The 22,994-nt window shown below is 61.6% G+C and overlaps 1 protein-coding gene across 1 annotated transcript in view; it reads left to right on the top strand.

The window, feature by feature from the left end:
- The window catches only part of KCNK9 (potassium two pore domain channel subfamily K member 9), a 52,025-nt gene extending 41,602 nt beyond the window's left edge, over positions 1 to 10,423 (top strand). Inside the window, exons 2-3 of the mRNA XM_004618619.2 lie at positions 2,294 to 3,451; positions 9,851 to 10,423. Of these exons, the coding sequence (XP_004618676.2) occupies positions 2,294 to 3,135 (842 nt within the window). The 3' untranslated portion in view covers positions 3,136 to 3,451; positions 9,851 to 10,423. The remainder of the gene's footprint in view (positions 1 to 2,293; positions 3,452 to 9,850) is intronic.
- The last annotated feature ends 12,571 nt before the right edge of the window (positions 10,424 to 22,994 follow it).

The raw sequence follows: 22,994 nt of genomic DNA, 5'->3' as shown, positions 1-22,994 counted from the left end.
CCGGCTGCCCGCCTCCTTGAAGGCGCTTCTGGCCCTACAGTCACCGCTGACCGGCGGCAGTCCTGTGGCTTTCCTGCCCCGTGGTTTCTGTCTGAAGCCAGACGTCGCATCACTCCTCCCGTCCTGCCATGTGCTCCCTCCCTCCCTCCCTCCCTCCCTCCCTCCCTCCCTCTCCCTCCCTCCCTCTCTCTCCCTCCCTCCCTCTCCCTCCATCCCTCCCCTCCCTCCCTCCATCCCTCCCTCCCTCTCCCTCTCCTTCCCTCCCTCCCTCCCTCTCTTCCTCTCCCTCCCTCCCTCCATCCCTCCCTCCCTCTCCCTCTCCCTCCCTCCCTCCCTCCCTCTCCCTCCCTCCTTCCCTCCCTTCCTCTCCCTTTCCCTCCCTCAATCCCTCCCTTCCTCCCTCGCTCTCCCTCCCTCCATCCCTCCCTTCCTCTCCCTCTCCCTGCCTCCCTCCCTCCCTCCCTTTCCCTCCCTCCATCCCTCCCTCCCTCTCCCTCTCCCTCCCTCCATCCCTCCCTTCCTCTCCCTCTCCCTCCCTCCCTCCCTCCCTCTCCCTCCCTCCATCCCTCCCTCCCTCTCCCTCCCTCTCCCTCCCTCTCCCTCTCCCTCCCTCCATCCCTCCCTCCCTCTCCCTCTCCCTCCCTCCATCCCTCCCTCCCTCTCCCTCTCCCTCTCCCTCCCTCCCTCCCTCCACCCCTCCCTCCCTCTCCCTCTCCCTCTCCCTCTCTCTCCCTCTCCGTCCTTCTCCCTTCCTCTCCCTCTGTCTCCCTCTCTCCTTCCTCTCTCCCTCTCCCTCTCCCTCCCTCTCCCTCTCTCCCTCCCTTTCTCTCCCTCTGTCTCCCTCTCTTCCTCCTCTCTCCCTCTCCCTCCCTCTCCCTCTCTCCCTCCCTCTCTTTCTCCCTCTCTCTCTCCCTTCCTCTCCATCTGTCTCCCTCTCTCCTTCCTCTCTCCCTCTCCCTCTCTCTCTCCCTCCCCCCCTCTCTCCCTCCCTCTCTCTCTCTCCCTTCCTCTCCCTCTCTCTCTCTCCCACTCCCTCTCTTCCCCTCTCTCTCCCCTACCCCTGTTTGTTCATGGCGGCTGCCCTGCTGGGGGCCCTGCCCAGCCCTGCAGGCCCCCTGCTTCTCTGCACGGCTCCCTGGGGGCGGCAGGGCTGCACCCAGGGACTCGAGCCCCAGTTGGTGTCTTTGTACACGGTCTCTCGGGGCCTCGCAGCGAGAGCCTCTCCCCACTGTCCCTGGCTGTGTGGACCCTGCCGGGACTGGCTGGGTAGTTCCAGTCCACTAACGCGTTCCCCCTCCCTTCCCGGGCTGCTGTGGGCGCTGGGCTGTGGCCGTGTTGGGGGCCTGAGCCGTGCAGAGAGGCCTCACCCGTCCTGTTTCCTGGGGAGAGTGGGGGAGTGTCCCCCGGCGCCCAGAGGGGCCTCGCCGCTGGGGCAGGGGTCTGGGCTGGAGGTGGGTTGGCGGTGTGGCGCCCGCTTGGCCCGGGCAGCTTGGATGCGGCCAGGCCCCACTCTCGGCACGGCTGCGGCCCTAGGCAGCTTCTCCTCTGGAGCAGTGCGGCCAGCCGGCATGTCCTGTCCTCCCTGGCGCCGCCAGTGGCCAGCCAGAGCATCGGCTCCCTCCCTCGGGCCAGTGAGAGCAGAGGGGCCTGGCCCCCGCGGGTCCCTGCTCCGGCCGAGTTGGGGATGTCTCGTTCTCTCGGCGTCGGGCATGGAGCCGGGCTCACACCTGCCAGGGCGTCCCCATGCCCATTTCTGCTCAGGCCACAGTCACGTGCTCACAGTTTTATTCTCCCTCTGCTTGTTTGCGTGGGTGGGGGGCTCCCGAGCAGTGCCCAGGGCAGTGGGGGGTGCCGGGGAACCCCCGGGGAGAAGGGGCAGGGGGCCAGGGAACAGGCCGGGACATAGCTCCTGGGTCCCGCAGAGACTGCCTGACACATGGCTGTTCCTGCCCCCACAGGGCCCAGGGCCGGCCACCAAGGTCACTGCTGGGAGTTACAGGTGGGGCCTCTCACCCACCGTGTGGCCGTGGGCGTGTGAAGGGAGTAGGTGTCAGGGCCCCGCAGCGCCCAGAGACCCCCGGGGCCCTGTCTCCCCTTTCCCCAGCTGTGACGTGGTTCACAGTGGTTTTAGGTTCCTGGAAACTTGGGGCCGGGCAGAGGCGCCTCGGGGTGGGGCGGCAGATGCCGACAGCTTCCTCCCTGGCCCTGCCCTGTCCCTCGCCCCCCCGCAGGACGGCCCCGCGGGCACCCGTCCGGGAAGCTCTCTGACTCACGTCCCTCTGCTTTCCCCCAGGCTACGGGCACGCGGCGCCGGGCACGGACGCGGGCAAGGCCTTCTGCATGTTCTATGCGGTGCTGGGCATCCCGCTGACGCTGGTGATGTTCCAGAGCCTGGGCGAGCGCATGAACACCTTCGTGCGGTACCTGCTGAAGCGCATCAAGAAGTGCTGCGGCATGCGGGACACCGAGGTGTCTATGGAGAACATGGTGACCGTGGGCTTCTTCTCCTGCATGGGGACGCTGTGCCTGGGCGCCGCCGCCTTCTCGCAGTGCGAGGAGTGGAGCTTCTTCCACGCCTACTACTACTGCTTCATCACGCTCACCACCATCGGCTTCGGCGACTACGTGGCGCTGCAGACCAAGGGCGCACTGCAGCGGAAGCCGCTCTACGTGGCCTTCAGCTTCATGTACATCCTGGTGGGGCTGACGGTCATCGGGGCCTTCCTCAACCTCGTGGTCCTCAGGTTCCTGACCATGAACAGCGAGGACGAGCGGCGGGACGCGGAGGAGCGGGCGTCTCTGGCCGGCAACCGCGCCAGCGTGGTCCTGCGCCTGGCCGAGGAGGCACGGCGCGGCCGGGCTCGTGGCAAGGCGGACGTGGGCGACCTGCACTCCGTGTGCTCCTGCACCTGCTACCGGCCGCCGGAGCTGGGGGGCCGCCTGGCCCTGCACCCCAACTCCTTCAGTGCCAAGCTGGGCCCCCACTACTTCCACTCCGTCTCGTACCGGATCGAGGAGATCTCGCCAAGCACACTGAGAAACAGCCTCTTCCCGTCGCCCCTCAGCTCCCTCTCCCCCGGCCTACACAGCTTCACCGACAGCCACAGACTCGTGCGGAGACGCAAGTCCGTGTAGGCTCCTGGACGCTCGGCACGCGGGGCCCCCCACGGCCGCGGCTCTCGCCACGCGCCTTTTCCTCCCTGGCGATGAGGCGGAGGATGAGTCCCAGCCTTTGCCCCGGGGGCCGCGGGCCTCACGGCGCCCCTCGCCTCTCTCGGTTCCGTTCTTCCCTGCCGTTCCCCCAAGACAGAGCCGCCGAGGGGAGAACAAGGCCTGTCCCGTCCGAAGCTGGCCTCTAGCATGAAGCATGGATTCCTTCCTCCCTTCCTCCCCCGACGTATGCCTTACATTCTCCCCAGCGGGCCCAGCGCGTGGGCAGCTTGCAGGACAGGTATGAGACCCAGACCCCAGACGGCGCGGACAGGATGCCGTGGCCCGGGCACTCGCCTGCCCGCACACCTTGTTTTCCTCCCTAGAATGGGGTGGTTGTGTGCGCACATGTGCGTGTGTGTTTGTGTGTGGGTGCATACCTGTGTGTGCACGCACACATGTACATGTGTGTATGCATGTGTGTGCATCTGTATGCACATGTGTGTGAGCATATGTCTGTGCACATGTGTGTACGTGCATATGCACGTGTGCATGTGTGTACATGTGTGTCTCTGTGTGCACACACTTGTGTGCATGTGTCCATGTATGTGTGTGCATGTCTGCGTGTGTGTGTGCGTGTGTGCACGTGTGTGTGCGTGTGTGTGTGTGCACACATGAGCATGTAATGCAAAACGGAAGTGTCAGGTATCCATTTTCCTTTCTCATCCCACTGTTTTGTCACAAGCCCGCCTTCCACTGCTTCCAAACAAAATGGGAAAGCAAAGCCCATGGTTTTCTTTTCTTTTAAATTCCATCTCACCCGACCCAGCGAGTTCCAGGGCCACCCTCACTCCGTTGCGCCGCGGCCGTGATTCTCAGCTGCTCCGCTCACAGTAGTATTCGTTTCCTTTCAGGGGGGCAGATGGGCAAAGACCATGAATTGTTTCTTTCCAGATTGCCGGTCCAAACACATTTCAAAGCATGCGCTTTGTGGGGCTGGTAACGCGGCATCAACACGAAACGCAGGCTAGCAGAGGAGCAACCCGAGCCCACACTAGTATTAACGGCATTTTACTCTGGCCGTCTCCCGTTCCCACCAACTCCGGGGCGGGAGCACGGGGAGCGGAGCGCATGGGCCTCCCTGTCTGACCTGCCCGACGGCAGGGCCTGGCGGGGTTGTGGCACGTGCCTAGGTGGACGCGCTTTCGTCTCTAGTGAGAATATCCTGGGACACTCCTGTGGCATCCGCGCACGCCCGCCACGGAGGTGGTTCCCACTCGAGCACCGCGTGCTGGCCTGCTGGGGGCGTCTCGGGGATAGTCTGGGCTGAGCAGGGCAGCCGCCCCGGCCGCCCTCTGGGGGGCCCTGTCCATGGGGGTCCCGGGGGGCCTGCTCACTCCTGCAGGGCCTGTGGGCGGCAGGAGGGACTCGGGGGAGTGCACTCTGGGGCGGGACGTGCTCCCCTCCCCTCCCCTCCTCTGCGTGAACCATGCGGGGGCTGCAGTGCGCAGGAGGGTGTGGGAACTCATTAGGTTCCCAAAGTGGAGTGTGGCCTGCATGCAAGGTTCCGGTGCAGAGACGGCACCACCCCGCCCCAGCCTCCACCATGCATCTGAGCCATGAGACTGACCCCCCTCAGGAGCACGGGAGACCCTTCTGAAATCACATCTCTGTTGAAACCCAGGGGCCTGCCTGGAGGAGGAGTCAGGGGACTTCAGGCTCTCTAGGCCCTATCACCCATTTCCAAGGTCAGCGCTGATTCCCCTTTGCAATCAGGATGTTTCCTCCCGGGCCCCGAGAGTCTGGGTCAGAGTCGCCCCGCTGACGGCTCCTGCGTCGGGGAGAGGCACTGGATACTGGCCGGTGGGGCTTGGCCCAGCTCGTCAGTGTTTCCGTGTGGGCCGGACGGGGCCCTGGGAGCTGGGGGCCTGCGGTGCCGCCTATTCTCTGGAGCTGCTGCATCTTCCATTTCCTCTCTCACTCGGAAGTTTCCTCAGTCCGTGAGACCCAGCGAGTGGACGGCGCCCGAGAGTGCCCGGTGCTCCCGGCACACGTCCCCTCCTGGCTGTGTGCGCTGGCTCTTGTCCCCGTCCTCCCGTCCCCAGCACCGTCCCTGGCCCCTGGTGCTCTGGTCGCGGCTGGCCCCGAGCACCCCTGGGAGCGAGTCCTGGGGCTCTGCTCTGAGCAGACGGGCTGGACCCGGTGGCTCGGCCTCTGATCTGGGGGAGCCCAGTCCAGCACCCCCCACCCCCGCTTCTCCCTTTGCAGAGGACGAAGTCGGGTTCTGAAGATGAGCTCAGGGCCAGAACGTCCAAACTGCCCGGGGCTCCTCCCGGCTCTGCCTGGGAGCTGTGTGTGTGTGTGTGTGTACATGTGCGTGTGTGTGTGTGTGTGTGTGTGTGTGTGCGTGTGTGTGAGTCTGGGTGAGCGCCCCTCCCTGGCCCGGGGCTTCCCTCCGCACGCCTTTGCCCGGGACTGTGACTGTGCTCGCAGAGGGTGACCAGGCCTGCCGGTCTCCTGCCGTGGGCTCCCGCCCGAGCTGTGGCTGGCTAGGACCCCAAAGGGTCTAGGCCAGGAAAGGGGGGCCCGGGCCCAGCTGCTTCCGCTGCTGCCCAGCCCCCGGTGTCCACCACCCCGTCCCTGGGCCCCGGGGGGCCGTCTGGGTGAGATTTGCGTGTCTTCAGCACAGAGTGAGTACTGACTTTTGCGCTTCCTGTCCCCAGTGCGTTTGGAGGTTCAGCCGCCAAATCGGAACGTGGAGTCCTTCATCCCGCAGGGTGCCGGCCCGAGGGGGCTGGGATCCGGGGTGTCCCGCCCCTGGCTAACGCACTCCGGCTTCTCCGAGCACTGGCACCCTGGGGGCCCGCTGGTCTGGGCAGGCCCGTCCTCCGCGTGGCTGAAGCCGGCTGGTGGGCTGCCCCTGCCTTCCCTCCGCTTTCAGGAACTCGGGCGCAGTGAGGGCGGGCCTCGTGGGGGCCTGCGGGGAGAGCAGGCTTAGATAGTCGGGTCACCAGGGCCACTGGGTGCAAACCAGCCCAGGCTCCTGGATGAAGCCCGAAGCTTCCCGGTGCTCACTGGCAATCACTTGTCCATTCCTCGGTCACTCTGTGGTGGGCTGGCCATGCTGTGCCCCTCCCGGCACCCTTGGTCCCCGAGCACCAAGGCAGGAGTCCCCGAGGAAAGATGCGAAGGTGCCTGTGTCTGTTTTTGGGCTGTGGGAGAGCACCCACACAGGCGCGGGGAGGATGTGCTGGCCACGTGGACTGTGGCCGGGCCCAGCCCCGCCCTCGAGGTGCTGCTCAGTGCCCGGCCCCCCTGTCTGAGCCCTGCTCTTGCTCAGAGCACTGGCCGAGCACCCGGCAGGCACTGGTGTGACCCACCCCGGGCACCTCTCGGGCCCTACGCAGCGTGGACACGGTCCCTGTCACTTCTGAAATGCAGCCCCGAGCTTAGGGCTCTACGGGGCAGTCCAGTCCATGCCACCCGGCCTCGGCCCCAGGGGTGCCCACCGGTCATCTGAGAGTCCCCCCGGGAGCAGGACGGTGTGGGACACGCCGGTGATGGTGGGTGACCAGGTGTGGTGCCCGGAGACTCGCAGTAGGCTGCTGCTAGGTCACAGGAGTCCCCCGGCCTTCCAGGACCAAACAGTCAGCGCTGCCCGGGCCTGGGGCAAGGAAGGCCAGGCTTGGGGAGGGGCTGCTCCTCCTTAGCAGGGAAGCACAGTTGCCGCGCCCTGCAGGCGGACGGAGCAAGTGGGAGTGTAGGGAGTCTCCCCGCGCTGCTGCTGGCCTCCAGAAGCCGTCCTGGCCCTGCCCCCCGCCACAGGAGCACCAGAGCAGGGTGGGGGCCTGGCTGGGCAGTGCCCAGGCTCCTGAGGTTTGCCTGTCGCCCGAGGGCCGGTGCAGTGTCCGCCCCACCCCTGGGGACCCCACCTCCTTCTCCCAAAACCCCTCTCCCACCATTGGCTGGACATTGGTCATTAGATGGTAGGGTGGAGCAGACTGTGTGCAGAGATGAGAGGGCTGCATGCTGAATGGAGTGGTCGTGTGCAGAGTGGAGTGGGCCGTGTGCAGAGATGAGAGGGCCATGTGCAGAGATGAGAGGGCCGTGTGCAGAGATAAGTGGGCTGTGTGCAGAGATGAATGGGCTGTGTGCAGAGTGGAGTGGGCTGTGTGCAGAGATGAGAGGGCCATGTGCAGAGATGAGAGGGCCATGTGCAGAGATGAGTGGGCTGTGTGCAGAGATGAATGGGCTGTGTGCAGAGTGGAGTGGCCGTGTGCAGAGATGAGAGGGCCATGTGCAGAGATGAGTGGGCTGTGTGCAGAGTGGAGTGGCTGTGTGCAGAGATGAGTGGGCCATGTACAGAGTGGAGTGGGCCGTGTGCAGAGATGTGTGGGCCGTGTGCAGTGTGGAGTGGACCATGTGCAGAGACAAGTGCAGTGACAAGTCCCCAACTCGACATGTTCAGACCATAGGTGACGGGTGTCTTGTACTGCAGGAGCACGTTGGTGGCCTTCCCCTGGCAGTGGGTGGGCCCATGACAGGGCTTCAGGGAGGCCACAGCGGGCACATCTCAGCGGGCAGCGCCCTGGGCTCTCCCTGCCCGAGCTTGCCCAGGACAGGACAAGAGCAGGGTGGGGAGGGGCCTTTGTGCCCCTGAGTCAGCCTCTGCCACTCCCAGGTGGGGCGTCTTGTCTGTCTGGGCCTCAGTTTCCCCACCTTGGAGACAGGTGACAGGAACCAGGCTGCCCCCACGCCCACACAGGGCTCGCTCCTGGGCGCTGGCCTGGGGGTAGGGAGCAGAGGGCACAGGTCTGCCTGGCGTCCTCCCGACCTGGGGTCCTGTGGCCCAGCTTGCCTTGGAGGACAGGACCCACACACGCGGCTCAGGGCCAGTTCCCGTGGGGGCCTGACCATCCCGGCCCAACCCTTTTCTGCGGGAGGAAACTCTAGCTGTGGGCCTGGTGTCTCCTGGGACTTGTTTCTGGGGTGCCCTGTTGCTTAGGCAGCTGCTTGAGGCCACTCTGCTTTTTCAGACAGATGGATGGACAGATGGACAGCGGGGCCACAGGCGCACGCGTGTCCTGCCTTCTATGTCATACCATGTGGTCAGGTCACCTCTCTCAGGGGAGGATGCTGAAGTGTAAGGGTGTCAGCTGGGTGTGCCCCACTTTTGAACATTTAAACATCTGGAGGGTAGAATGTTCTAGAAGGACAAGATAGAATGTTCTGGAAGGTTGAGGTGGAACATTCTAGAAGGATGAGGTGGAATGTTCTAGAAGGACAACTCCATCCTGTAGAGGCTGCCTGGATTCTGCCTGGACTTTGTGAGTCTTGCAGGTCAGCCCAGGTGCCTTCCTGGTCACCTGGGCGATGGTGGGGCGCCCCCTCTCTGGCACTTCTCGGCCCCTCTCCATCTCCTTGGAGGTTCTGGCTCAGTGCCCAGACTCCTCCGGCACCCTCAGAGCGGCTCTTGACTCAGGGGCTTGCGGGGGAGCTCAGGACCCGCTAGCCTGGACTAGTGAAGACAGAACCGGGCCTGCCCCGGGTTCCAGGAGCCAGGCGGGCGGGCAGGGGGGTGGGGGGTGCAGCTGCCCCTAACAGGGAGGCTCGAGGCCGAGTGCTTTGCCCTCCCTGGTGGCGTTCCACTTCTCAGCCACCGTGGACAGGCCCTGTTGCTCCTCCCGGACTCCGGCCCCGCCCGGCCCCTCCCTGGCTCTCCCGAGCTCTGCGCTGGTTCCGGTGGCCCAAGGCTTGGTGACAGTGTGGGGTGACACATCCCAGTGGGTTCCTGCCCAGCTTCTGCTCGTAGAGCTGCTGACGCCCGTGAGCGGCGGCTGGTGCGGGGGCTGCTTCCTGCCCACCCAGGGGCCCCGTTTCCCAGAGTAGCTTGGGCCTCTCTCGGGGGGAGGCCGGGGCTGCAGATAGCCGGGCCCGGGGTCAGCGGGGCCCTTGCACGCAGGTGGGCCTGGAGCGTGGCCGGACCACGGTGCCTTTGCTGGAGGTGCATTTTAGGAGTCGGGTAAGAAAATAAAAATCCAGTGAAAGGAAAATCACGCCGAGTAGGACCCAGCGAAGCAGAACCCACAATTAACCAGATTTCTCTGTAATTTGATGGTTCCTCAGAGGGCACGCGCTCCTGAAAAAGGCTAATTATATATTTGTTTATCCAGCCCACAAATAGCACGGTGACAGCCGTGCGGGGCTGGCAGGACCTCCAGAGGTCACCCCAGTCCACCCACGGCCGTGTCTCAGCACTGGGGGCTGGGGGGGCTCTTGGGGCAGGTGGGAAGGCAGCGGGCCCTGGAGGTTGCAGGCCGCAACAGAGCTTGGACCCTGATCATGACCGCAGAGATGGTCGCTCGCCTGTCCCCAGCAGGCCGGCCAGAAACTGCTGACCACTTGCCCCCTCAGATGCTCTATTTTTAACCCTGCCAACTGTGTGTCTTCGTACCTAGAACGGAACCAGATGTCACCTGTGAGCCGGGCCGAGCGACTCAGCCCAAAGTGCCCCAGCCTGCACGCACCCTCACAGTGGCCGTCTGGGGGCCTCTGCCTGGGAGGGGGTCCCGGGGGAGGGGGCCCGGACCCTTGTGCATTTCTCTGGGGCTTGTGTCTGTGTACTGAGGGGTTCTCATGGGGGTCTCTGGATTTTTTTTTTTTTTTGCATTGCTGGACATCTCCACCGCGGCTTGGCAAGAACGGGGGCTCGTTTCTGATGGTGACGAGGCCCTCCCCACCCCACGCACCCCTCGACTCTGCAGCTGTCAGGAGAGGGCGGAGGGGGGGCGGCGGCCCACCAGAAGCGGGGCAGCGCAGCTGCAGTCCCGGAGGACGAGGGATGGCTCGGCCACCGCCCGCCCTCCCCACGGGGCCCGGGACGCGCAGGTGGGCGAGCCGTGTTGGACCTGCAGCCCCCCTCGAGCGCCGAGGAGCCCCCCACCCGCTTGCTTTCCCGTTCCTCCTCTGCTTCCCGCCTGGGAGGGGCGCGTTCACTAATGGCCTTAGCACCGTCTGGAGCCGAGCGGAGACAGGCGTCCGCCATGCACGGAGAGCGGAGACAAACTCACCAATGTTTACACGTCCAAGTAGACATCCAGCCCGTGTAAAATATGTGACTTATGCAAGGGATTGCATCTTCCTTTTGTAACGAATGCACTAGAGCAGCCCTGTATATATTTTACAATGTCTTTACAGAGAAAGAGCCACTTACTGTAGTGTTGTAAAATAATGCACTTTTCTAATTTTTTCATTAAAATCTCTATGGCACGTTTGCAAATGTGTCTTGGTTTTCCTTTGCACGTGGTGGGGGGTGCCCCGTGGGCGCTGCGGGTGTCCCAGGGCGGGTGGCCTCTCCTGCAGGTGGACCCAGGGAGCCTCTTCCCAGACACGGGTGTGGTGCTCAGCCCCGACACGCCAGCTTCTCATTTGTTTTGCTTTTCTATTTTTAGGGCCACACCTGGCAATGCTCAGGGCTTACTCCTGGCTCTGCACCCAGGAATTACTCCTGGCAGTGCTCAGGGCACCATATGGGATGGCGGGGATCAAATCTGGGTCTGCTGTGTGCAAGGCAAACGACCTCCCCTCTGTGCTCTGGCTCTGCCCCGAGGTATATATGACTCCAGCACCAACCCCACCACCAAGGCCCCCCACTCCATCCCCACCCCGCTTGCCAGCTTGGCAGGCTTGACTTTGTTTGAGGCCACATCTGCAGTGCTCAGGGCTGACTCCTGGCTCTGTGCTCAGGGCTGACTCCTGCCAGTGCTCAGGGATGACTCCTGCCGGTGCTCAGGGCTCACTCCTCCAGTGCTCAGGGCTGATTCCTGCCAGTACTCAGGGCTCACTCCTGTCTCTGTGCTCAGGGCTGACTCCTGCCAGTGCTCAGGGCTGACTCCTGGCTCTGTGCTCAGGGCTCATTCCTCCAGTGCTCAGGGCTGATTCTTGCCAGTACTCAGGGCTCACTCCTGGCTCTGTGCTTAGGGCTGACTCTTGCCAGTGCTCAGGGCTCACTCCTGGCTCTGTGCTAGGGCTGACTCTTGGGTCAGTGCTCAGGCCTCTCTCCTGGTGGGGCTCAGGGCATCACGTGGGGTGCTGGGGATTGAACCTGGGTCTGCCGCCTGCAAGGCAAGTGTACCTGCTGTACTACAGCTCCAACCTGTCTGTTTATTTTAATTTTGGTTTTGGGGCCACACAGGTGATGCTCAGGGCTTACTCCTGGCTCTGAACTCAAGGATAACTCCTGGTGGGGACCCAGGGGACCACAGAGTGTTCTGGGGTTTGAACCCGGATCTGCCATGTGCACCGTCTCTGGGCCCTAGGCCTGACTTTTGATGTGGTCCTTGGCACCTTGATGCGGTCCAGGCTGACAGAAGCATGGGATAGCTACGGCACTGGTGGATGGACAGAGGGTGAGTGACCTGTGAGGCTGGGCTGCACGCACTGTCTGGGGGCTCCCAGCACTGCCCGCTGGGCTTGGGCCCCCAAGCTTTCCTCTGACAGGATTGAGTGTGTCAGCCGCCCGTGCCGTGTCACCAGTGCCCTCTAAGTGCCACTGGTGCCCAGGGGAGCCCTCGGCCTCCCCGGGGCCAAGTCCAGGCTCTCTCCCCGACCCCTGTGCGGCTCACACTGGGCGTTGTGGTGACGTCTGAGGGGACGGGAATGTCCCTGGGTTCCGGGAGATGGAATAGCAGGCTGGGCATGGCAGAGAGCTGGGCCACCCCCCCCCTCCGCTCTTCTGGGCCCCAGCACCCCCGTCCTGCCCTCTGCCCCCTTGGCCTGGCCTTGTCCTGCGTATGGTGCCGGCTCTGACCCGTGCCCACTTTCCCTGACACAGACCCAGAGGCTGAGGCTGGGGTCCGGAGTGGGCAGGGAGGGTGGGCGGAGAAGGGGCCAGGTGACTTCAGAGCACGGCCCGGGCGGGGGGCAGGCGGCAGCTTCTTGGAGGTGTGGCCCCTTCTTGGGCAGGACACAGCCCGGGATTAGAGCCCCGGGCTCCAGAGGGGCCCCGCTCCCCTGGGTGGGCATGTGGGAGTGACTGGCGCTGTGCCCTCTAAGTGCCACTGGGGCCAGCGCCAAGTCCACCATCCTGGTGCGGACCCTGGTGAGCCCCCGAGCGGGGGGAGCGTCCATCCCAGAGACCCTCCACTGCAGACACGCGCCTGCTGAGTTCGTGTGGAACCAGCTCAGCTGGGGTCAGTTTTTCATGTGCAGGAAACCAGGGTCGGCGCCAAGGATCCCGGGGTGCAGGCTGGCCCCAGCAGCCCCGAGCAGGGGAAGAAGGCAGCAGGGTAGGGCACAGGGGACCCCTGGGGACCGGGGAGGGGCGGGGCACAGGTCTGGGGTTTTCCTGCCTGCTAGTGGCCCCTCTCCTGGCACGCGGTTGGCGACAGCTCAGGGGACGCCCCCAGAGGGTGGGACGGTTGTGGGGGTCAGCCAGGAGGGGTGAGGACGGCTGGTGGGCAGCCCCAGCCCCTCTCTCCCCATCCTGCCTGCGTGGGGGCTGTGGGCGAGGTGCGGGAGCGAGCCAGTTCCCGTGGAGACAAGGACCTCCCGACAGCGGGCGCAGCACAGGACAGACCCCGTGGAAGGGACGGGCGTCCTGGGGCCCCCGGTCGGGGCCACCTGGTCCCCCCTCCCACGGAGCCGGGCGATTGCCCCCGGCACAAGTATGAGGGGACGCTGACTCCCTGCTGCCATGGGAGGGTCCTTCCCTCTCACTGTCCCCCCTGCACAGGCCTCTCCGGGGCCCAGGGCTGGGGTGGGAGGGTGGGAGGGGTGAGCGCTGTGTCCCCACAGAGCCATCAGAGCAGCCAGCTGGCCTCAGGTGCCCGTTGCCATGACAACCCCGGCAGACCCAGGAAGTGTTGGTGGTGGGGGCAGCTCCCGGCATCAGCAGGTGTGGGGAGGGCCACCAAGAGGACGCAGGGTCTCGGGGTTCTGGCCCCCTCAACCCCGCCTGCCCACGAGGGACTCTTTTATAGAAGAAAGTTCTAGAGAAGCCCCCAGGGCAGGGCTGGCAGGGAGGAAGCCCGGGCCTGTGGGACCGTCAGTAGTGACTGTGTCCATCCTGGAGGCCAGAAGCCAGGGCTGGGGTCCAACCAAGCCCAATGCCCGGGGGCGACACTAAAGATCGGCCAGAGGGTGATTCTGGGGTCAGTGGTGCAGACCACAGAAGGACAGTGGCCGCCTGGGGCCTGGTCAGCTGCTGCCCTTAGTCCTGCCTCTCCAGGGGCCTCTGCTGGGCTCAGGACACCCCAGGGGCCAGGCTGACCGGTGCTTGGAGCTGGGGACCGGCCTGGAACCACTTTCCAGCTACTCTCCCTGCTTAGCTGCCCGTGTCGGGGTGGCCGGGGCCAAAGCCCAGTGGGCTAGGGAGATCATGATCACACATGGACACACACACATGGACACTGCCCCTCACATGCACACACGCGAATGCACACACAGATACACCCCTCACATGCACATCCCCCATACACACGTGCACATGTGCGCACACACACAAGCACATATGCACACACACGAGCACGCATGCACATACATACCCACCCACATGCACACGTGCACACACGCACACACACGCATGTGTGCTTAGGGCTGGTGTTTGAGGTGCTTGTGAGCGAGTCATGCGTGTCTTCCCTGGAAGAGGCTCCTGCTGGCCTCTGTGTCCAGTGCCTGGTGCCCAGGGGCCACACACGCTGGCCAGAGCCCAGGGATGGAGAGACAGCGACCTGGCAATTCCCGGGAGAGGGCCCACGACCCAGGGCCACCAAGTTCTGCCCCACGTGCCCCAGGGAGTGTTGCAGAGTGCGAGCCGGGGCTCAGCATGTCCCTGGTGGGCTTGTCTTCTGCCGAGGGGCACCGAGTGAGCATCGGGGACGCTGCGTCCTGGGGCCCAGCCTGGGCATTGCCTCCTGCTTCCCCGTTTCAGCCTCATTTTGTCCCAGCTGGTTTGTTCCGGTCTGTTTTCTAGGGCAGACACGTCCCTCCGTGGTCTGGCAGTCCCTGCCCGTCTGCTGGGGGAGAGTAGGGGAGCACGGAGCTTGGGGTCCCTGGGCACAGGGGAGGGGCTGAGGCTGGGCCGCCCCCGACTCTGAGCGAGGAACTGAGAGGGGGTCCCGGGCACGTTCCCTGGCACAGCCGCAGGTCCTGCTGGCTCCTGCAGGGGCGGGGTCCGGGTGCTGCCTGCTGGGGTCTAAGGTCTCTAGCTGCGGCCCTTTCCCCACGGCCTGCCTGGGGTGCCCCTGACCCCTGGCATCCCCCCACTGTGTGGCCGTCCACTCTTCCTCGGTCCTTCTGGGTGGTGAGCGCTCCATCGCCTTCCCGCCCTCGCCAGGCTCAGACACGCGAGAGGAGTCTCCGGCCGAGGGCTCCGTCCCCCACCTGCAACCCCCACTCAGGCCCAGGGATCTGTGGCTCACACTTCTGGTGAGACTAAGCCTGGAGACAGCCCCCCCCACCCCCCGGAGAACAGGGCAGGACACCTGGACAGCGACAGCCGTGAGTGCCCAGAGACGCGGTAGGCTGCCGGGGGGGTGGGGGGGGGGGCGGGCGGCCGCCTCGCAGGCTTCTGGCCGGCATGGACCCTGGCTGCACAGAGGGATCCCTGGGCCTGGGTGGGTGGCAGGTCCCCATCTCCGATGGGGTCCCAGGCTTCCCCCCACACTGCGGGACCCTGAGCGGGGCAGGCACTGCCTTAGCCCCTGGGAGCTGAAGCACATGATGTCAGCCTGCGGGGAGGTGGGGGGGCGGAGCTGCAGCTGCAGCCCACCTGGGAGACAGGCCAGTGGGCAGCCCCCAGCAGGCCCCAGAATAGCACGACCAAGGGGACTGCGGGCTGACTGCGGGGCAAGAGTGGGGTTCGAGGGGCTGGCTGGGCCACTACAGGGAGGACAGCTGGAGCAGGTGCCAGTCTCAGGCAGCCCGAGGGCCCCGCCAGCCCTGGGAGGGCGCCCCAAACATGCACACGCAGAGGGACACACACATGGAGTATGTTCTGGGGGATGAGTGTCGGGGGCTTCAGCGTGGGGGCGGTGGTGAAGGGGGTCTGAGGGCGGGTGAGGGGTGTGGGGACCTAGGGTGGGTGAGGAGTCTGGGGGCCTAGGGTGGGTGAGGGGTGTGGGGACCTAGGGCAGGTGAGGAGTCTGGGGGCCTAGGGCGGGTGAGGAGCTGTAGGGCTTGGGGCGGGTCACTTCCTGCACTGTGACCCTTCCGAGTCTTACTGTTCCCCTCACGGCTGCGCTGGCGCCCTGACCGCTAGCCCTCCCGAACACCTTTCTGTGTCCTTCTGGGCTGTGCGGCTACTCGCTTTGGGCTCCTAACCATTTTTAACGGGGTCCGTTGTCTTTATGAGTTTTAAGAGCATTTCATAGATTCTAGATCTGAGTCTCTTATACTTGTGGCTTACAGACATTTTCTCCCAGTCTGCGGGTTAACTTTGAGTCGATTTAAAGAATATATATATATATATATATATATATATATGTATATATATATATATACATATTACATTCAAAGTATTAAATGGCAATTATTTCCCGAAGAGCTTATTTAAGTAATGAGCAAATCAGAAAAGAGATCATTTCAGAGAGATCAATCTGATTGATGAGCAGCGCCTGCCTCGGGGAAGCATTACCCGCTTACAGGAGCAGAGTAATGAACTTTCTGAGTCACAGACCTGGTCTGCAGACAGACGCCTCATTACAGCTTCAGTTCCGACCGTAGGCGAGGATGAACGGACAGAGAGCTGCCTTGCTGCCCTGCTCTCTTGCCGGCCCTCAGCCCCACAGGGGATCAGGACAGACTCAAAGACCCCCGTCCAGACCCTCTGCTCTCCCACCCAGGGACAAGGTTTCAAGCCGTTTCTTCCGTCACGCAGAGCACCCAGATACTAGAGCAGAAAATCAATCTCTCACTCTTTGCCGTGCCTGAGACAGACTGAGGAGACACCAGGACCCAGATGATCTAAATGGGGGCGGGGGGGCCGAGAGACCCGAGTGGTGACAACCTGTGTGGCTTGGGGCTACTGCTCTGGGCGGACAGACACGCCTGGGCCCGCTGAACTGCTCCTACACAGTCAGAGGGCACAGCCCGGGGGCGCTGCCAGAGCTGCCAGTCTCCACAGAACCATCAAATGAGCGTCTATGAAGACGTCAGCTAGTCAAAGAACAACTGGGGCGTTACCTGGCGTTCAGAGCGCGCCGTGGAAGACGTGTGTGCGTCAGATGCCTGTGCAAATGCGCGAAGGTTTCTTCCCAGTCGGGAGAGGCAGGGGCAGGGCAGGAGAGGGTGGGATTGCTTTGGCGGGCAGTCAGTTATTTACGAGATGGACCGGGCCACCTCGAGGTGTGTGCCAGTGACAGGGCAGATGGCCTGTGTCTATTCCTGGTGAGGGAAATAGGCAAATAGGCCCAGTTCCCTCTGATGAGGAAAAAGCACTCCTGGACCCCCATTGACGAGGAAAATGGGGCCCATGATACCCCAATGGTGAGGGAAATAGGCCCCCCCAGCCCTGTCCTGTCCTGGCCAGTAGTGGAGCCTCCAGGGAAATCAAAGCTGCCACAGACAGATGTTACACGTGGGCCTGACGTGTGCCCGGGATGGCCTTGAGATCATCCTCCTTGCCCCGTGACCACAGAACGAGCTCAGGATGTCCTTGGGGTGGCCCTGACCCCGCTCTGCAAAACATGCTTGGCAGTTTCTGCCTCTGCGCCCGCCACCCGCAGCCTGTGAAGGTCCGTCCCCACCATGGGGCTCTGGAACAGGTGCTCATGGGCCTTGGAGCTGGAGCTTCGCCAGGGCCCCGGTAGGTATTGTTCACCTCTCTTAAGGGCTGTGTGTGTGTGTGTGTGTGTGTGTGTGTGTGTGCGCGCGCGCGCATGTGTGGCTTTACCCAGGCTCTTGGTGAGAATTTCAGCAGCACTGTGCTGTTCTTGAAATAGCTTGAGGAGAAGTTCTGTCTGCCGGAGGAAATCCCCATGATCCTAGCCCTGATCATCTGAACATTCACTTCTTACATTTTTAATAATTTAAAAGTTATCAAAACTCTTATCAGAAATACATTACATTCTCTCTCTATATCACTTAGAGGCTGATAACTTAAAAAATAGACTTGTAACACTCTAGGGGCAGAGCGATAGCACAGCGGGTAGGGCGTTTGCCTTGCACATGGCTGACCTGGGTTCGAGTCCTCTATCCCTCCTGGAGAGCCCAGCAAGCTACTGAGAGTATCCTGCCCACACAGGAGAGCCTGGCTAACTACCCATGGTATATTTGATATGCCAAAGACAGTAACAACAAGTCTCACGATGGAGATGTTACTGGTGCCCGCCCGAGCAAATCGATGAACAACGGGACGACAGTGCTCCAGTGCTGCTTGTTACACTCTAGTCCCATTCAGGAATACACTGTCTTACCATTTGTTCAGGGCTTGGTTTATAATGTTTCCTAAGATTTTCTGTGTAGATTCTGAACAAGTCTTTGCAAGTTTATTCCTAGATTTCTTATAGATTTATTGCTTTTGTGGATAGGGTTTGCTCCATTTCCACTTAGAGACTTTTATTGTTTTTATGTAGAAAAATTATTTTGTTTGGAATATGTATCAGCATGACAGTCCTTAGTAACAACTTAGGCATTCTTGCACCTAAAGGACAAGATAAAAATGAAGCCAAAGGTCAATAAAAGGATATTAAACAGTAACAACAACAACAACAAACAAAGCCAAGATCGAAGGATCCAAGAGCTGCTTCTGTGAAAAAGATAAAACACAGAAAACGTAGCCAGACTCAGAGAAAAGCAGATACGACAGCAATGCAAAGAGTAGTAAGCATCTTATGAACAGCTACATGGCCATAGTTGGACAGTGTGGAACAGACAAATTCTTAGAAACATTCATTCCACAGCTGACTCTGAGAAACAGAGAGCCTGAACAGATGGATCCGGGGCAGGAAATGGAAACAGCCATGAGAAGAGTTCCTCATCACGGGAGCCCGGGGCCAGATGGCAGGGCTGCTGAGTTCTCCCGTCTCTCTCCAGCTCTCCGAAAACACACCTTAGAGACCAAACTCACCCTGGTGCTGGAAGCAGACGGGGACACCAGCATAAAAGAAAATCACAGGCCAATAGCTCTGATGAGCCTAGAAGCAAAATCCTCCCCACCACCGAACCCTAGAACACCAAATTCATGCATGGCATCACCCGTCGCCATGGGGAGGGACGGCTACTTGAACGACGCCAGTGAGGTCCCAGGGGCGTGTCAACAGCATCGTCTCAATAGATGCTGGGACAGTATCTGACAATACTCTGCACTGCCTGCCACAGAGGCAGGAGGTGGGAAGGGGTGAGAGTGGCGGGAGGGATCCTGGGGACATCGGTGGTGGACAGTGGGCACTGGTGGAGGGATGGGCACTCGATCATTGTATGACTGAAATGCAATGACGAAAGTTTGTAAGTCTATATCTTATGGTGATTCATTAAAATAAAATGTAAAAATTTATTAAAGTCAACATTAAAGAGAAGCAGTTAAATATAATGAAAAGTCCAACATGACAGACCCAATGGTAGAAAACTGACAAGGTTCCTTCTAACATCAGGTACAAGCCAGGGTGCCCACATTCATAATTGCTGCACAAGCGGAGTTGGAAGTTTGACCCAGAGCCGTTAGACACCCTCTGCTAGTAAAAGTAAAGCCTAAATTATTTAAGCTCATTAATTAAAAATGAGTTTAATTCTTAACTAAAAGAGTGGACTGGGGTTTAAAAAACACTCAGGCTGGGCTAAGAAAACATCAGCTGCATATTACTTTGAAGAAACATTCAAACTTATTTATCTTTCTATTTTTAACCTTCAGTTTTTATTTCAGGGCAGTGCAGATATATAAAAATGTGACATGGAGATATTGATTTCAGACACCATATGAAATGGAATGGGTTACTTTATATTGATAAATGATCCAGCTGAATGCGAGAAGAGAGCTTATTCTTTTTGTATTTGTATGTAGTACTTAGACTCACAACAAAAATATAGCCAAAGTTCAAAGAATGCCCAATTATGTTCACATAATGCTGCTTCTCCCCTTTAAACCTGGCTGAAATTACCAAATGAGGCAGTGAGGATTATTCAGTGCTAGTGGAGCCATAGCAGTGAGTTGAGGGCCAGTTTCGATGTGTTTTTGTCTTACCATCCATGTCTGAGTGATTTACGCAGTCAAAACAGGATTTGGCTTAACAAACAAAGCGATATTCTCCAGTGAATCCGAGTCGCTTGAGGAAATTGAAAGAAAGAAATAAGCCAGTTAAAGACCTCAAAGGAAAATATATCCATTAAAAGAAAGACTAGAGGGGCTGGAGCAATAGTACAGCAAGTAGGGTGTTTGCCTTGCACGTGGCTGACCTGGGTTCGATTCCCAGCATCCCATATGGTCCCCCGAGCACCGCTAGGAGTGATTCCTGAGTGCAGAGCCAGGAGTAAACCCTGTGTATCGCTAGTGTGACCCAAAAAGCCAAAAAAAAAAAAAAAAGAAAGAAAGAAAGACTAGAGCGTGTGTATGTGTGTGAGTGTATATGTGTGAGTGTGTGTGTGTATGTGTGTATTATTTGGCTATGAAGGAAGGGGCTCACTCAGGTTCCAGTTTCCTTTATGTTTTATTTTGGAGGCCATACCAGGCAGTGCTCGGGGGCTACTCCTGGCTCTGTACTCAGGAATCCCTCCTGGCAGTGCTCGGGGCACCATATGGGACGCCGGGATCGAACCCGGGTCAGCTGCGTGCGAGGCCAGTGCCGACCTGCTGTACTATCGCTCTGCCCCGGATTCCAGTTTTCTGTGGCCATTTCACAAGCCCTCCTAGAGCCGGGTGGCTGGGCGCTCTCGGTGGCTGGCGGGCTGCGTGGCCTGCAGGTGGGGCTCTGGCCGGCAGGCGCCTCGTGCCTCTCGTGCTGGCTCGGACAGTGGCGGAGCCCTCTGGGTCGCCTTCCAAGAGCGGAGCCAGTCCTCCTCCTCGTCTCCCAGGGCTGCACACTCCTCCTGCCGTGCCGCCGAGGCCCGGGGCCAGCGGGTGCGACTAGGCGCGGTTCAAAGCTGCGGGGTCAGCGTTCGAGACCCGGGCGGCGCTGGGCAGAGAGCTCCAGGAGAAGCCGCGTCCACAAGCTCCTCTGTGAAAACTATGGCTCGCTTGGCCAGACAGCCCCTGAGCACCCCTGGGGTGACGTCTCAGCAACGTGCCGGGAGGAAGACTGAGCACTGCTGTGTGGGCCCCCCGAGACTCCCGAGCCCCCAGCCAAAGTCACCCCCTTCCCATCTGGAGGAGTCTGGCCCACCCTCAGTCCTGCAGATGCCACCTCACATCACAGCTGGCTGTGAGCTCACTCCCAGAGAAATGACAGATCAGTGGTGGGAAATTCACATGTGTGGGTGTGGGGTGTGGGGTGTGAGGTGTTTGGGGTGTGTAGTATGGGTGTGTGGGTGTGGGGTGTGAGGTGTTTGGGGTGTGTAGTATGGGTGTGTGGGTGTGGGGTGTGAGGTGTTTGGGGTGTGTAGTATGGGTGTGTGGGTGTGGGGTGTGGGTGTGTGGTGTGTGGGTGTGGAGTGTGTGGGTGTGTGAGTGTGGGGTGTGGGGTGTGTGGGTGTGGGGTGTGGGGCGTGGGTGTGAGGTGTGTGGGGTGTGGGGGTATGGGTGTGGGGTGTGTGGGGTGTGTGGGTGTGGGATGTGTGGGTGTGGGGTGTGTGGGGTGTGTGGTGTGTGGGGTGTGTGGGTATGGGTGTGGGGTGTGGGGTGTGAGGGGTGTGGGGTGTGTGGGTATGGGGTGTGGGGTGTGGGGTGTGTGGGTGTGTGGGTGTGGGGTGTGGGGTTTGTGGGTTGTGTGGGTGTGGGGTGTGTGGGGTATGTGGGGTGTGTGGGGTGTGTGGGTGTGTGGTGTGTGGGTGTGGGGTGTGGGGTGTGTGGGTGTGTGGTGTGTGGTGTGTGGGTGTGGGTGTGGGGTGTGGTGGGGTGTGTGGGTGTGGGATGTGAGGGGTGTGTGGGTGTCAGGTGTGTGGGTGTGGGGTGTGGAGTGTGTGGGTGTGGGGTGTGGGGTGTGGGGTATGGGGGGTGTGGCATGTGGCGTGTGGATTGTGTGGGTGTCGGGTGTGTGGGGTGTGTGGGGTGTGGGTGTCGGGTGTGTGGGGTGTGTGGGTGTCAGGTGTGTGGGGTGTGGGGTGTGTGGGTGTGGGGTGTGTGGGTGTGGGTGTGGGGTGTGGGTGTGTGGGGTGTGGAGTGTGTGGGTGTGGGGTGTGGGGTGTGTGGGGTGTGGGTGTCGGGTGTGTGGGGTGTGGGTGTCGGGTGTGTGGGGTGTGGGTGTCAGGTATGTGGGGTGTGGGGTGTGGGTGTGTGGGGTTTGGTTGTGTGGGTGTGTGGTGTGTGGCGTGTGGATTGTGTGGGGTGTGTGGGGTGTGGGTGTCAGGTGTGTGGGGTGTGTGGGGTGTGGGGGGTTGGGTGTGTGGGGTGTGTGGGTGTGGGTGTGTGGGGTGTGGGGTATGTGGGTGTGGATTGTGTGGGGTGTCGGGTGTGTGGGGTGTGTGGGTGTGTGGGGTGTGGGGTATGTGGGTGTGGATTGTGTGGGGTGTCGGGTGTGTGGGGTGTGTGGGGTGTGGGGTGTGGATTGTGGATTGTGTGGGTGTGGGGTGTGTGGGGTGTGTGGGTGTGGGGTGTCGGGTGTGTGGGGTGTGGGTGTGGGTGTGGGTGTGTGGGGTCTGGGGTGTGGCGTGTGGATTGTGTGGGTGTCGGGTGTGTGGGGTGTGTGGGTGTGGGTGTGTGGGGTGTGGGTGTCGGGTGTGTGGGGTGTGTGGGGTGTGGGTGTCGGGTGTGTGGGGTGTGTGGGGTGTGGGTGTCGGGTGTGGGTGTCGGGTGTGTGGGGTGTGGGGTGTGTGGGGTGTGGTGTCGGGTGTGTGGGGTGTGGTGTCGGGTGTGTGGGGTGTGGGGTGTGGGTGTCGGGTGTGTGGGGTGTGTGGGGTGCGGGGTGCCTTGACAGGTGTCTGCCTGAGCCCCGGGCAGAGCTGTGGATTAGTCAGGCAGGCGCCTTCCTCCCCGAGACCCCGCACTGCACCAGGCGTCCCGCTGTCCCCACACTGCGCACGGTGGGGGCAGTGTCGGGTGACCTGCGGACTTGGCCCCTTGCCCACGGCAGTGCAGGGAATGCTCAGGTGGCAGTGGCCGGCTGGCCCCTGGCCCGGCCTCTGGACACGGCGGCCTGGCCAGACTGAGACACGATTGCCAGCACCGGGGTGGGCAGACGCATGGCGCTCAGGCGCAGGCGCTGCTCGCAGCCGGCTCCCGGTGCGCTCAGCACGCCAAGACCATCCCAGGGCCTGAGCAGGGCCCCCGCAGGCCTCTGCATGGAGGCGCCTGTTTGGTCGGCTGCAAACCGCCAGAAGGGCCTTGGCTCTCCCAGCCGGTGCTCGGGGCTCCTGCCCCCAGAGGGTTGTCGCCCTCAGAGTGGAGTTATCAGCACAGCGCTTGGCGGAGGTGGAGGCCGCGGCCGTCGGGAGAGTGGTTGGCATCTTGGTGGTGAGCGTGGTGCAGCCCGAGTGTGAGGAGCTGCCACCCCAGACCCCTAAAACTTAGTCGCCGCCCATGGACGGCCCCTCTGGCCACTGATCAAGCTGCTTATGGCCACGATCCCAGAGACACACAAACGCATCTCGGAACCCAGCGGCTTTGGGCAGAAATGTGTCTGGACTGCGCATTAGGTTCCCGGTGCTGGGCCACCCCAGGTGGGAAAAAGTGTCGTCCCTCCGCCTACTCCCCCTGGTGGCTCGGTGGCTGCCATCTTCCAGAGGCCAATGGACAGTCAGGTAGGGGCCCACGGTGTCGA

The sequence above is a fragment of the Sorex araneus genome, chromosome 2, assembly GCF_027595985.1.
Source record: "Sorex araneus isolate mSorAra2 chromosome 2, mSorAra2.pri, whole genome shotgun sequence".
Classification (NCBI taxonomy): Eukaryota; Metazoa; Chordata; class Mammalia; order Eulipotyphla; family Soricidae; genus Sorex; species Sorex araneus.
The sequence above is the reverse complement of the archived record's forward strand: the minus strand, read 5'-3'. Positions and strand labels throughout refer to the sequence as shown.